We start from the raw sequence: 13,508 nt of genomic DNA, 5'->3' as shown, positions 1-13,508 counted from the left end.
TCCACTTAAACGGGGAGGTGGGAGACAGTACCGTTTCTACTCGGCATGGTGGGGGTAAAAGCTATTATCAGCTGTTTATCTGCAAAGAACCAAAATTAGTATTTGCTTTTCATCTGAGAGGCCACGTGGATTGGCCTGGGAATCATCTGGGCAAATGGCTTGCTTTGATTTCCGTCGCTACAGAGCCTAATAACAACCTCTCCTCAATACCGCCCACGACAAGGAAACTGCGACCGCCAATCTCTCCCACAGGATAATCAAAAACCTCCTGGGATTCAAAGGTTGTGTGTTGGTTTTATTGCTCGTGTAAAGCCCAGAATAGCCTCACAAAGTTTTTTTTAAGTTAGGGGGTGCTTAGCAGACCCATTTACTGTAGAGCTGGAGGAGGAGGGAAGGACTGGATATTTTGGCTGTTACAAGGCAGAGGTGTGTTCTCCTTTACCTGATTTGCCCCCGAACCAAAGGTCTGTTCTTTGTTCTGTTCATGTTCGAGTCAAATGGCACCTCAAAGAACTGCATGGAACAAAGAAGGAAAAAAAAAAGGGAAAGCATTATTTTTCCCCGTGCTTTATTCTCAATTTTGAAGGTAAACAATTTTACAATTTTGATGGTAAACTCTGACAGCCTGAATGAATTGCCTTGCCAGGTCTTAAAAGGGGAGCTCTCGAGAAGAAAATAATACATTTTAGTACATCATCAGTGGGAACTGTGAGAAGCGGCGTGGCTCAGTGGAACAAGCACGGGCCTTGGAGTCGGAGGTCATGGGTTCAAATCCCGGCTCTGTCACATGTCAGCTGTGAGACTTGGGCAAATCACTTCACTTCTCTGTGCCCCAGTTCCCTCATCTGTAAAATGGGGATGAAAACTGTGAGCCCTCCGTGGGACAACCTGATCACCTTGTAACCTCCCCAGTGCTTGGAATAGTGCTTTGCACATAGTAAGCGCTTAATAAGTGCCATGATTATTATTATTATTATTAACCCCTAGGAAAAAAACAGAGCTTCAGGTTTTACCCCGGCCACTCTGGCCCTGCCTCTTGAAATAACATGTTTTCAGTGAGCAAATAGTCCGGCTTTAGAGATTAACGTTATCGATGATTCCAAGATCCTTCCAACTTCTGGAAACCTGTGACCCTCCTGAAAATCAATCAACTCTGATAAGGGTTACCGTGGTGAGCAACGGGGAGAGCGGTACATCCAGGAGGATTAATTTAACCCGGTTCCGGTTGCCATCGGAAGCCCGGACTAGCTGAAAATTCAGCAGGTCTCCCTCTCAGCGGCACAGGGCCTGGCCATGACGAGTCGGTCTCTCTCCGGCCCGAACAAAGGCCGCTGGTCACTTTCTGAGGGAGAGGGAGAATTTGGGGACCGGTGGGAACTGTCGCGCTTTGAGCCAACTTCTGTCACTAGATTTGCAGTGAGACCCCGGGGTGACAATGCGGGGGTGGCCTGAACCCACCTGGAATAATTCCATACCGGTACTCGTAAATGCCAGCCTTGGAAATCAGTCAGTATATAATTCTCTGAAGTAATATTCTCTCCACTTGGCACCCAATATAAGGAACCGTTAAGCGGTCCCCCGAACACGGTAAAGATGGAAAGCATTTAACCGGATGCTAATTTTACTGCTGAAATAGACTGCCAAATTTAATAAAACAGTCAACAACCACGGGCCTATTTATTGAGCACTCCAAGGAGGCACAGCACCAAACTCAGTGCTTTGATCCAATCATTCCTGCAATCATTCCTTCAATCGTACCTACTGAATGCTTACTGTGTATGGAGCACTGTACTAAGCGCTTGGAAAGTACAATTCAGCAATAAAGAGACACGATCCCTGCCCAAACCGAGCTGACAATCTAGAAAGGGGGAGACAGACTTACTGCAGGGCTCTGCACACAGTCATTCATTCAATCGTATTTACTGAGCGCTTACTGTGTGCAGAACGCTGTACTAAGTGCTTGGGAAATACAATTCAGCAACAGAGACAATCCCTGCCCACAACGGGCTCACTGCCTAGAAGGGGGGAGACAGACATCAAGACAAGTAAACAGGCATCCGTAGCATCATTAACAATAATAATAATAATGATGGCATTTGCTAAGCGCTTACTATGTGCAAAGCACTGTTCTAAGCACTGGGGAGGTTACAAGGCGATCAGGTTGTCCCACATCGGGCTTACAGTTTTAATTCCCATTTACAGATGAGGGAACTCAGGCAAAGACAAGTTAACTGGCTTGCCCGAAGTCACACAGCTGACAGTTGGCGGAGCTGGGATTTGAACCCACGACCTCTGACTCCAAAAAGGATTGTAGAGATATACACGTCATTAATGAAAATAAATAGAATTATAATTATAAATATGGACATATATACACAAGTTCTGTGGGGGTGCGGGGGTACAGCAGTTGGCACTCAATGAACGCTACTGATTGAACAGGTGATTCAATCTGCAAATGAGAGTCCAAATAGGACAGGAAGAAAATTCAGAATTTCTAAAGGGGGCTGTTGGATTGACACTACTGGTGTGTTGTCAATCATGTAGGGCTTTGAGGAGGAGATGAACCAAGGTGCAACGGGAGGTGACAGCAGATAGGCAGGGTGATGTTAGATGACGAAAAGGCTGTGATCTGAAATTGATCCTTCAATCAATGTGGCGCTGGCATTCACTGAGCGCTTACTGCGTGCAGAGCACTGTAATAAATAATAATAATAATGATGATGATGGCATTTGTAAAGCGCTTACTATGTGCAAAGCACTGTTCTAAGCGCTGGGGAGGATACAAGGTGATGAGGTTGTCCCACGTGGGGCTCACAGTCTTAACCCCCTTTTTACAGATGAGGGAACTGAGGCACAGAGAAGTGAAGTGATTTGCCCAAAGTCACACAGCTGACAATTGGCGGAGCCAGGATTTGAACTCATGACCTCTGACTCCCAACCCCATGCTCTTTCCGTTGAGCCACGCTGCTTCTCCTAAATGCTTGGGAGAGCACGATGCAACAGAGTTGGCGGGCACGGTCCCTGACCACAGTGAACTTACAGTCCAGAAGCAGAGACAGACCTCGCTATGAGTAAACAAATTATAGACTCGTTCTCAAGTGCTTTGGGGCTGAGGGTTCGGTGGGTATCAAGTGCTTAAATGAAACAGATCCGAAGTTGCAAGGCTTAAAGGATCCTTGTTCAGAGGAGAGGAAGGGAGCCGACATCGGACTTTAAGCAGCAGAGGGGGCCAGGATGGCCAACAAGACAAACGACCGCAAGCCGCAACCGGAATATTTTCGACCAGCCAGGGATGCGCCGAATTTATATTTTTACGTGAGATGGCACCCATAAAGACCTCGTTCTAGAACACACGCGATAAAGTGGCAGAGTTGTGATCATCAGGGGGATCCCTCGGGGCAAACTTCACCGTTAAAATGCACTTTTGCTTCGATTACGGAACCTGTTGGGGACGTGAGATGAAAACACCGTAATGATAAATGTTGCAGAAGAAATGGATCAATTGATACCACTGACTGAGACTGACTGATTGGAGGATAATATATGCAAACAAAGAAATCGCCCTTTCTGCATAAAGTGCTGCATTCTTACCCTGAACTTGCTCTCATTACCTGCCACCAAGAGGCTATTTTCAACTGCGTCATATTTGGCTTCAAGAAGGTCTGTCATAGAGAAGTAGCGTGGCTCAGTGGAAAGAGCCCGGGCTTGGGAGTCAGAGGTCATGGGTTCTAATCTCGACTCCGCCGCTTGTCTGCTGTGTGACCTTGGGCAAGTCACTTAACTTCTCCATGCCTCATCTGAAGAATGGGGATTAAGACCGTGAGCCGCGCGTGGGACAACCTGATCACCTTGTATCCCCCCTCCAGTGCTTAGAACACAGTAAGCGCTTAACAAATACCATTATTACTATTATTATAACCTCTATCCATCTGAAATCATTTTCCCCTGAGAGTCACGAAAGCATGTCTCCGATTGAGTTACCCACCCTTCTCTGAAGGGCCGTCATTTGTTAGGACAAACAGTCAGTTCAGAAATGTGACTCCTAGATAAAATAAATATTTGATTAGCTCTCCAGCGATTTTATTTTCCCCTTCGGGAATGCATCAGTTCATCTAGCACAGTTAGGCCATGATCTCCACCCGGCTTTCGGCGGACCAGCCGTCCAGGGAACGGGCGCCGTGAACGAAACCGCGCGCGGCATTTGAGATAAAATGCATCTCCCGGTTAAAACTTTTCGAAAAGCCTGGCTAGAGATGATTCCATTCCGAGGAGGTCGATGCTCCGTCTGGAGATCGGGTCTCCCGGCAACCATCATTCCTGGGACTCGGCCGGGTGTCAGTAACTGGGCCAACCACCCAGCTGCTTCCTGATCTGGCTGTCGCTTCTTATTTTCTTTTGGGCTCGGCCTTCACGGAGATGTTGGTTCAACTTTCCAAACTACTGCAGAAACCAAAGTTTAGCCCATTTGTAGATAAGAAACTCAAGCGGCTCTATATCTCCCCATCCTCGCCTTTATTCCTGACAAAGTCACACCTCCAGTTTTGGTGGTTTTATGGAAGGGACTTTTCCACTCGGGGAAGCCGATGAGCAAGAACATTCCCTCGTTACTGGAAATGACATTCGGCAAAGTAGCTTCCCATGAAGTCCGCTTCAGCACTGGGCTACTATGACTGCATAGTATATATGCATATATATACTATGCATATATATATATGTATATATGTTTGTACATATTTATTACTCTATTTATTTATTTATTTTACTTGTACATATCTATTCTATTTATTTTACTTTGTTGGTATGTTTGGTTTTGTCTCCCCCTTTTAGACTGTTAGCCCACTGTTGGGAAGGGACTGTCTCTATGTGTTGCCAATTTGTACTTCCCAAGCGCTTAGTACAGAGCTCTGCACACAGTAAGTGCTCAATAAATACGATTGATGATGATGATGATGCACATACTGGAAAAACAAAACAAAACGTGCTACGTACAATCTAGCAGCCAATGTTCAAAAGTCAAAAATTGAGAGTCCACCTCTTTGGCTGAGCGAGACCAGTTTGTGAACTTTTGGGAAATGATACAACAGACGAAAATGACTTCTGGAAAATCAGCAGTTGGACTAATTGTAACTTCCTAAGACCCTCTCTGTCATTTCTTCGTCCACTTGACTGGTTACCAAGCCAGAGTCTAACCAGAGACAGTGCATTTCTTCCCGCCTTACTATAAATGTGATAAAGATCTTTTAAACTTTTAAGTCTTGGGCCTCTTTGTTTCCGTGATTGTTGTACCAGGGCGTTAATTTCCTGGTGTCTTCAGGATCAAAGAACAGATTTTTACAGATTTACTTACTGCACTCCTTCCCTAACATTCCAGAGATAAATATGGTCAAACAGAGCCAGGGTTTCAATGGAGTAGGCAAAAGCCTCCTTGAGACATCGATTTTCTCCCATCTTTTGCCCTTACAATGGAGTACATTTGGGCCATTCTTTTACTCTTACTACCAGAAAAACAGGAATCATCAGTGGGGAAGTGGAGATCTCTGGTAGCTCCTCTCACATCTCTCTCAACTGCACCGCTCTTTGCTTGTCAACTGAAGGGGTGGATAAAAGTCTAAGGAATTCGGCTCTGGGAAAATGGGACTGAGGTAGGACAGAAAGCTGGGAGAAACTACATGGGTGAGACTCAGACGTGATCCTTACTTCACCAGGGGTTCACAATCTAAAAACAGTGTGGAGAAGAGTTTGGCAACAAACCTGGTATCTTTGAACTATATCTGTCTCTCCCAGGGGCTTATTACAATGCTCTGCACAGATTCGATACTTAAAAATAAATTACTGCTTGACTAACTGACCAATGGACACTTACACAAATACAGTTTGGGGGAAAATATTCCTGCTATTTTTCCCTACCCAACCTTTCCTGGATTCACTCCTCCCTCCAAAGAGTCATCACTCTGCTATTCATTTATTTTTTAAACGGTATTTGTTACCATTATTATGTGCCAGACACTGTACTAAGAGATGGCGTAGATACAAGACAAAGTTCCTGTCCCACATGGGGTTCAAGTCTTACTCCCCATTTTACAGACGAGGTAACGAAGGCACAGAAAAGGTAAGTGACGTGCCTAGGTCACAAAGCAGGCAGGAGATTAAACCCAATTCCTCTGATTTCCAGGCCCGTAGTCTTCCGCTACGTCACACTGCTTCTTATCGTTACTGACATATCATGGCTATTATCATCGCCTCAGTCTCGCCACTGCCTCCGGCCTCTCCCTGTCGCATTTATATAGCACGCTGCTGTGTCACTAGGCACGCATCTCTCCCCTCTTCCTAAACCTCCAAGAAGCCTCCCAGGACCCCCTTGCATTACATGAAAACTCCTCATAACTCGGATAAATGGTTCTTCACCAATTTTACCCACCGTCTCTCTCATTCAACCCACCTATTCGATCAGTCACCAAATCCTGTCGGTCTACCTCTCCATCACTAAAACCTGCCCTTTCCTTCCCAACTAAATCGCTCCCGCGTTGATTCGAGCACGTATCCTAGCCTGCCTCGACTACTGCTGAACTTCCTGCCTTCTGTCTCTCCCTACTCCAGTCCCTACTTCACGGTGGTGGCCTGGATCGTCCTTCTACACATTCTGTTCATGTCTTCCCATTTCTCGAAAACCTTCAAGGATGGCCTCTCCACCTCCACATCAAGCAGAAACTCCTTACCGTCCGTTCTGAGGCTCCCAATCAACTGGTGCCCTCCTCTCTTACCTTGCCAATTTACCTATTATAACCCAGCCGGCACTCTTCGCTTCTCCATCGCCAACCTACTCACTGAACCTCCTTATCCTCTGCCCACATCCTCCCTCTGCCCGGAATTTCCTCCCTCTTCATGTCTCCCTACCTTCAAAGCCTTATTGAAACCGCATCTCTTCCAAGAGGCCTTCCCCGAATAAGGCCCCATTTCCCTCTCCCGTCTGCATCACCTACGCATTTGGATCTGTAAGCATTTGATATTCACCCCACCCTCAGCCCTACAGTAGATATGTGTATATCCATAATTTTTTTTAACATCTGTCTCCCCCCTCTAGACCGTAAGCTCCTTGTCGGCAGGGAGCACGTTTACCAACTCTGTGGTATTATACTCTCCCAAGTGCTTAGTACAGTGGTCTGCACACAGTAAATGCTCAATAAACATCATTTTTGACTGATTGATTACCTATCTCCTCCTTCACCTGTTCCTCCCAAACTAACCTTCTAATTATACCCGGCCCTGGATCCCGCTGCTTTCTATTCACCCTGTTCCCCCCACCTTGGAACTCTACCCCTAAATCGGCCAGACTTCTCCTCAAATCCCACCTCCTCCCACAAGCCATCCCTGATTTATTCCCTCATTCCTATCATTTCAACAACCACTTCCAGCATTTCTGTCTTTCTCCTCGTCTTTGGCGTACATTCCATTACACACTGAATTCTTTATTCTGAGGCCACTAGTCATAAATATTTCTACGTCCCTCTCCCCTGATGTAAGTGCTTAATCGGCTTAATCTTCTAGACTGTGAGCCCACTGTTGGGTAGGGACTGTCTCTATATGTTGCCAACTTGTACTTCCCAAGCGCTTAGTACAGTGCTCTGCACACAGTAAGCGCTCAATAAATACGATTGATTGATTGATTAATTGGAGAATGTAAGCTCCTCAGGAGCTGGGAAATCAGTTCGTGGTTCATTCATTCAATCGTATCTATTGAGCGCTTACTGTGGTTAAGTGCTTAGTATAGTACATCGTGGTTAAATGCTTAGTATAGTACATTGCCCACGGTAGGTGTTTAACAAATACTCCCGCTACAGGTTCCCAGAGGAAGAATAATTCCTCGCTAAGCCGTCAGAGCTCTGTGAAGAAGTAATCAGGCAGGTAGAGAGACGGGAACTAGCGGTCATATTATATTTCCATTTTCAAAAGGCCAAGGCTTTCCAAAATCCTCAAGTATCATGGGAGAGAAGGGAATGTTCCATCGTGGATAGAGGACTGGCTGCGGGACAGGAAGCGAAGGAAGGAGTCAAAGGACTGGACGCACGGGGACCGGTGCCAGGCCCGGAAACGATCTGGAAGAGTGAGCGCGAGGCTGACGTCGCCAAGTCTGCAGGTGTGGGGAGAACGGGGACAGAGTGCGAGGAGGATTCCACGGACACCGACTTTGCGGGCAGAAGATCCAAACCGACAGACAAACACTTCTCCACAGCAGGTGGGAGGACAGGGAAGGGGTTTCCGTAGGAAACCGCGCAGGCCAAAAACAACAATTATTGCAAGAGAGATGTGGAGAAATTCAGGGAAAACTGGTCAAAAGTGGATGAACTGAGGGGGAAATTCAAGATGCGCTTGATGTTAGATTGCACTCTCCCAAGCGCTTCGTACACTGCTCTGCACACAGTGAGTGCTCAATAAATACGATTAATAATAATAATAATAATTAGATGTTAAAGGGCTCAGGGAGAATTGAGATGGATTCCGGGGCAATTGGTCCTTGAGAAAGCAGTGGGAGAAGAAATTGGTGACAGGTAAGCCTAGTGGAAAGAGCAGGGGCCCGGAAAGCAGAGGACCTGGGTTCTAATCCTGGCTCTGCCACTTGTCTGTTGCATGACTTTGGCCAAGTCACTTGGCTTCTCTGGGCCTCGGTTCCTTCATCTGTAAAATGGGGATCAAGGTTGTGATCCCCATGACAGACAGGGACCGTGTCCAACCTAATTACCTTGCATCTACCCCAGCACTTAGAACAGTGCCTGGCACATATTAAGCGCTTAACAAATACCGCTGTGTGACTTTGGGCAAGTCACTTAACTTTTCTGGGCCTCAGTTACCCCTGGTAAAATGGGGATTAAGACTGTGAGCCCCCTTTGGACAACCTGATCACCTTGTAACCTCCCCAGCGCTTAGAACGGTGGTTTGCACATAGTAAGTCCTTAATAAGTGCCATTATTATTATTAAATACCAAAATTTATTATTAAGTCACTTCACTGCTCTGTGCCTCAGTTTCCTCATCTGCAAAGTGGGGAGTCAACACCCGTTCTCCCTCTTACTTAGACTGTGAGCCTCATGTGGGACCTGATTATCTTGCATCTACCCCAGTGCTTGGTACGGTGCTTGGCCCAAAGTAAGCGCATAGCAAGTACCACAGATATTATTGTTATTAGATGGACCCTCTCTACCCGGAACGACGGATGTCGGGACCTCCATCACACTCAACCACAACAACAACCCGTGCAGGGATTATTGGAGGCTGGATGGACCTCTAATCTCATTCACAGTGGCCTCCCTTTCTGACGGTCTTCTGCTGGACTGTACAATCCAAGAGAAAACGGTGGGCATTCCCAGGTCACTGACTCCACGGGCACTTTTCCAAAATTCCAACTGAATTCTCGGTCATTTCTGAGGGCTAAATTAGAAGCCGTGTGGCCTAATAACGATAACGGTGTTTGTTAAGCGCTTACTATGTGCCCTGCCCTGTACTAAGCTCTGGGGTGAATACAAGCAAACTGGGTTAGACACGGTCCCTGTCCCATATGGGGCTCACAGTCTCAATCCCCCTTTTTACAGATGAGGTAACTGAGGCACGGCAAGGTAAAGGGACTTGCCCGAGGTCACACGGCAGACAAGTGGCAGAGGCGGGGTTAGAACCCATGACCTCATGACCGTCCATTACACCACGCTGCTGCCTAGAGGATGACGCATGGGCCTGGGAATCGGAAGGAGCTGGGTTCTAATCTCAGCCCTGCCACACGTCCACTGGGCGACCTTGGGGAAGCCTCTGGCCCCCATTCACCTCATCTCCAAAATAGGACTGTGAGCCCCAAGTGGGACGCAGACTGTGTCCACCCTGCTTAACTTTTCTCTACTGCAGCGCTTAGTATAGTTCCTGGCCCTTAGTCAATGCAAAATAAGTAGAATTTTAAAAAGGGGGCAAACTCTGGGTTTCCAGACTTCAAAGGAGGTATTTTCTCTGCCAGAAGACGAGTGATATTTGCTGCGGTCCATTCACCTCATCTCCAAAATGGGGTTTAGGGCTGTGAGCCCCAAGTGGGACGCGGACTGTGTCCACCCTGCTTAACTTTTCTCTACCGCAGCGCTTAGTATAGTTCCTGGCCCTTAGTCAATGCAAAAGAAATAGAATTTGTAAAAGGGGGCAAACTCTGGGTTTCCAGACTTCAAAGGAGGTATTTTCTCTGCCAGAAGACGAGTGCTATTTGCTGCGGTCTTGGTTTAAGAGTTCACAACTTCACTGCTGACAGTTGGTAAGATCGCAGACTAAGTGGGTGGGGTTCAGGGATCTGGCTGAATCTTTCCAGTGTCTCGGCGAAAACCCCAACCCCCCCAAACTCAATAATAAATAATAAGTATAATAAATAATAAGTATTCAAGTATCCCACGGCGCTGCCTCTTCACCTAGGCAGTGTGGGAACCGTGTTTTTCTATTCTTTTGTGTCAGATAGGGTTCTGTTGTTCTGCTCTCCACCTGGCTAGTGATTTATAAGGCGCTCTCTACCTACACGCTTTAATTGCATGGATCAGGAGTCCCTGGAGGGAAAAAAAACACACACCCAATGCATTCAAGCTCCTTCAAAAGGACAAACTCAGGGTACTCAAATAACCCAAACATTACCTCTCAATCGTTAGCCGACTTTCTTTCAATAATACAGTTCACTTCCCAAGACCACATGTGGGTATGCGCCTGATATTTGCTTTTATTTGATCTCAAACACTTCAAAAGGGGCGGTGAGCACACCCCGTCAACTGGAGCTGGGCCTGCTTATGTGACCATGAGCAAGTCGCTTCGCTTCCCTGGGCCTCAGTTTTCTTAGCTGTAAAATGGGGACGAAATATTTCGCTTCTCTGGGCCTCGGTTTTCTTAGCTGTAAAATGGGGACGAAATATCAGCTCTACCTTCCCTTTAGACTGTGAGCCCTATGTGGGACAGGAATCGGGTTCTGCCTCTGGCCCGGAAAGCCCTCCCTCTTCAGATCCGCCGGACAATCCCTCTCCCCACCTTCACAGCCTTACCGAAGGCCCACCTCCTCCGAGAGGCCTTCCCAGACTAAGCCCCACTTTTCCTCATCTTGACTCCCGTCTGCGTCACCCTGACTCGCTTCCCTTTGCTCTTCTCCCCTACTCCCACGGCACTTATAATAATAATGATGGCATTTATTAATCGCTTACTATGTGCAAAGCACTGTTCTAAGCGCTGGAGGTTTAGATCTGTAATTTTATTTATTTATATTGATGTCTGTTGATTTGCCTTAATGTCTGTCTCCCCCCTTCTAGACTGTGAGCATGCTGTGGGCAGGGACTGTCACTCTTCCTTGCTGTACTGTACTTTCCCAAGTGCTCAGTACAGTGCTCTGCACACAGTAAGCGCTTTATAAACACGACCGAATGAATAAAAGATAATCATATGCAAAGTATCTCCTTAGAGAATGGGTACCCATCTAAAAAAAGGAAGCCAAATTAGAAAACAAAGACATGCTTTTACTGGTGGACTTCACACACACAGAAAAACTCCATCCCACCGAAATGATGCTCTGAGGCTCCCAGTGTCGAATAAAACAAACCGATATATATTTATATACCTCTCTGCACGGTTTTTCTATGAAGCCGCATCAGATGCAGGAAGTATACGGGGTGCAATTTCCTCACCTTCGACGTTTAACAATGGGCAATGCACTGAATTCTTAATCCACGTTATATATCACCATCAATTTGGGGAGGCTATTAATCAAATATGAGCATTTAATGCATTGTATTATACGTTTTAGCAAATGGGACCACTTCCCTCCTGTTAGTCAAGTGATTAAGTATGCGACGCTTTCGTCTTCGATTTCCGACTTTTATCATGCCGCAAGAGTGAAGAATTCTTCCTGTCCGTAAGCCTAACACCTGATGCTCTCGGATCCAAACGACGTTTCGTTTCCTCTAAACTGAGAAGATTTAATGGTGAAAAAGGACACCACCTTCAAAGGCACCTTGCTACTTTCCCAGCTCTCCGGAGAAATCAAGGATGGACCGCCCAGCTCCGCCCGGAACATTTGAGGAAGTCTTTCCGATTCTTTTTCTGTGTTTTAAGATTCCGGCCGAGAACTTTACGGGAAGAACCCACCGACTTCCAGCTAGATCCGAGATGCTTCATAAGAGCCCGAGAGAATCCCAGAGGGCTAAGGAACGGGGGAAAGCAGAAATAGACGGGAATACGGGGCTTCGTCCATCTATCCACCCAGGGTCGGGGGGTTCCACAAAGAACCACGAAGCACGCTACGGAAGCCCCCCTAAACCAATCTCACCTTCCCATTCCCTTGCCCGAAGCTCCGGCTTTACACCCGCTCATTAGGAAAACAAACACGACGAAGCAGCTCATTCCCTTGTCGCTCCATCCGTCTCCCCGAAGCTGTCAACGAGTGTTTGTCATTCCGCTTTGGCTCTCATCTCCCCAACCCCAGATAAAACCCCCAGATAATGTCTCAATCAATCTCAGCCCGAGCTAACAGGTGAGCTGCAAAAATAAAGAGCGGGGAGAGGCGCCTTATCAAGCCGGATTCCGCACGCCATTAATTTCAACTTAGAAACCAGTTAGGACCACCTAATCAGCCATTACTCCTTTGTAGGTACAAACGCTCGATCTATTGGCCTAGAATAAACAAATTTAATAAGACGGATCGTGGACATCGATTTTTCTTTCCTGCAGGTATCGGGCAGAAAGAAGGTGTGTGAGTTTGGCCTCGCCATTATCGGAGGCTTTAGGCTCACAGAGATGACAGGAGAATGGAAGAGATTTTTCAAGCTGCCTCGCTTTATGCCCTGGACGTCGAGTTCCAAGAGCCTTCCTCCTACGTGGGTTCTCATCCCGGCTCCGCTGCATGTCTGCTGGGTGACCTCGGGCAAGTGGCTTAACTTCTCTGTGCCTCAAAAAATAGGGATGAAGAGTGTGAGCCTAGTGTGGGACAGGGACTGTTTCCAACCTGATTAACTTGTATCGTCCCCGGTGCTGAGAATAGCGCTTGGCACATAGTAGGAGTTTAACAAGTACCATAATTATTATCACGGAAGAAGTCGAGAGGTCACAAGCACGTGATAATAATAACTACGATAACTTGTGACATTTGCCTGTATAAAATTTGGAGAAATGCGTCTTCTGTCTTCACAGTGTCGGGTTCCCGATTTTGTAGAGAAACCATCGCCGATTTCATTTCTAACCCATTATATAACGGTGGGAAATCTGCTCAACTGGGGAGCTAATATGGCTCAATTACGCGGTATTTGATGGTATTTGTCGGTTATAATCTGTCAACAGCAGGGACCAATGGAAAAGGCTGGGTTGGCGATTCAGAGGAAAAGGGTGTGGGCTACTATAATAATAATAATAATAATAATAGTGGCATTTTTTAAGCGCTTACTATGTGCCAAGCACTATTCTAAGCACCGGGATAGATACAAGCTTATCAGGTTCTCCCACGTGGGGCTCACGGTCTTAATT

The 13,508-nt window shown here is 46.7% G+C and overlaps 1 protein-coding gene across 1 annotated transcript in view; it reads right to left on the bottom strand.

Moving 5' to 3' along the window:
• LOC119937589 (protoheme IX farnesyltransferase, mitochondrial) overlaps positions 1-13,508 on the bottom strand; it is a 127,388-nt gene that overhangs the window by 32,823 nt on the left and 81,057 nt on the right. The window contains exon 9 of the mRNA XM_038757141.1: positions 443-513. Coding sequence (XP_038613069.1) covers positions 443-513 — 71 coding nt within the window. The remainder of the gene's footprint in view (positions 1-442; positions 514-13,508) is intronic.

This window comes from Tachyglossus aculeatus, chromosome 15 (assembly GCF_015852505.1).
Source record: "Tachyglossus aculeatus isolate mTacAcu1 chromosome 15, mTacAcu1.pri, whole genome shotgun sequence".
In the NCBI taxonomy this organism is placed as follows: Eukaryota; Metazoa; Chordata; class Mammalia; order Monotremata; family Tachyglossidae; genus Tachyglossus; species Tachyglossus aculeatus.
The sequence above is the reverse complement of the archived record's forward strand: the minus strand, read 5'-3'. Positions and strand labels throughout refer to the sequence as shown.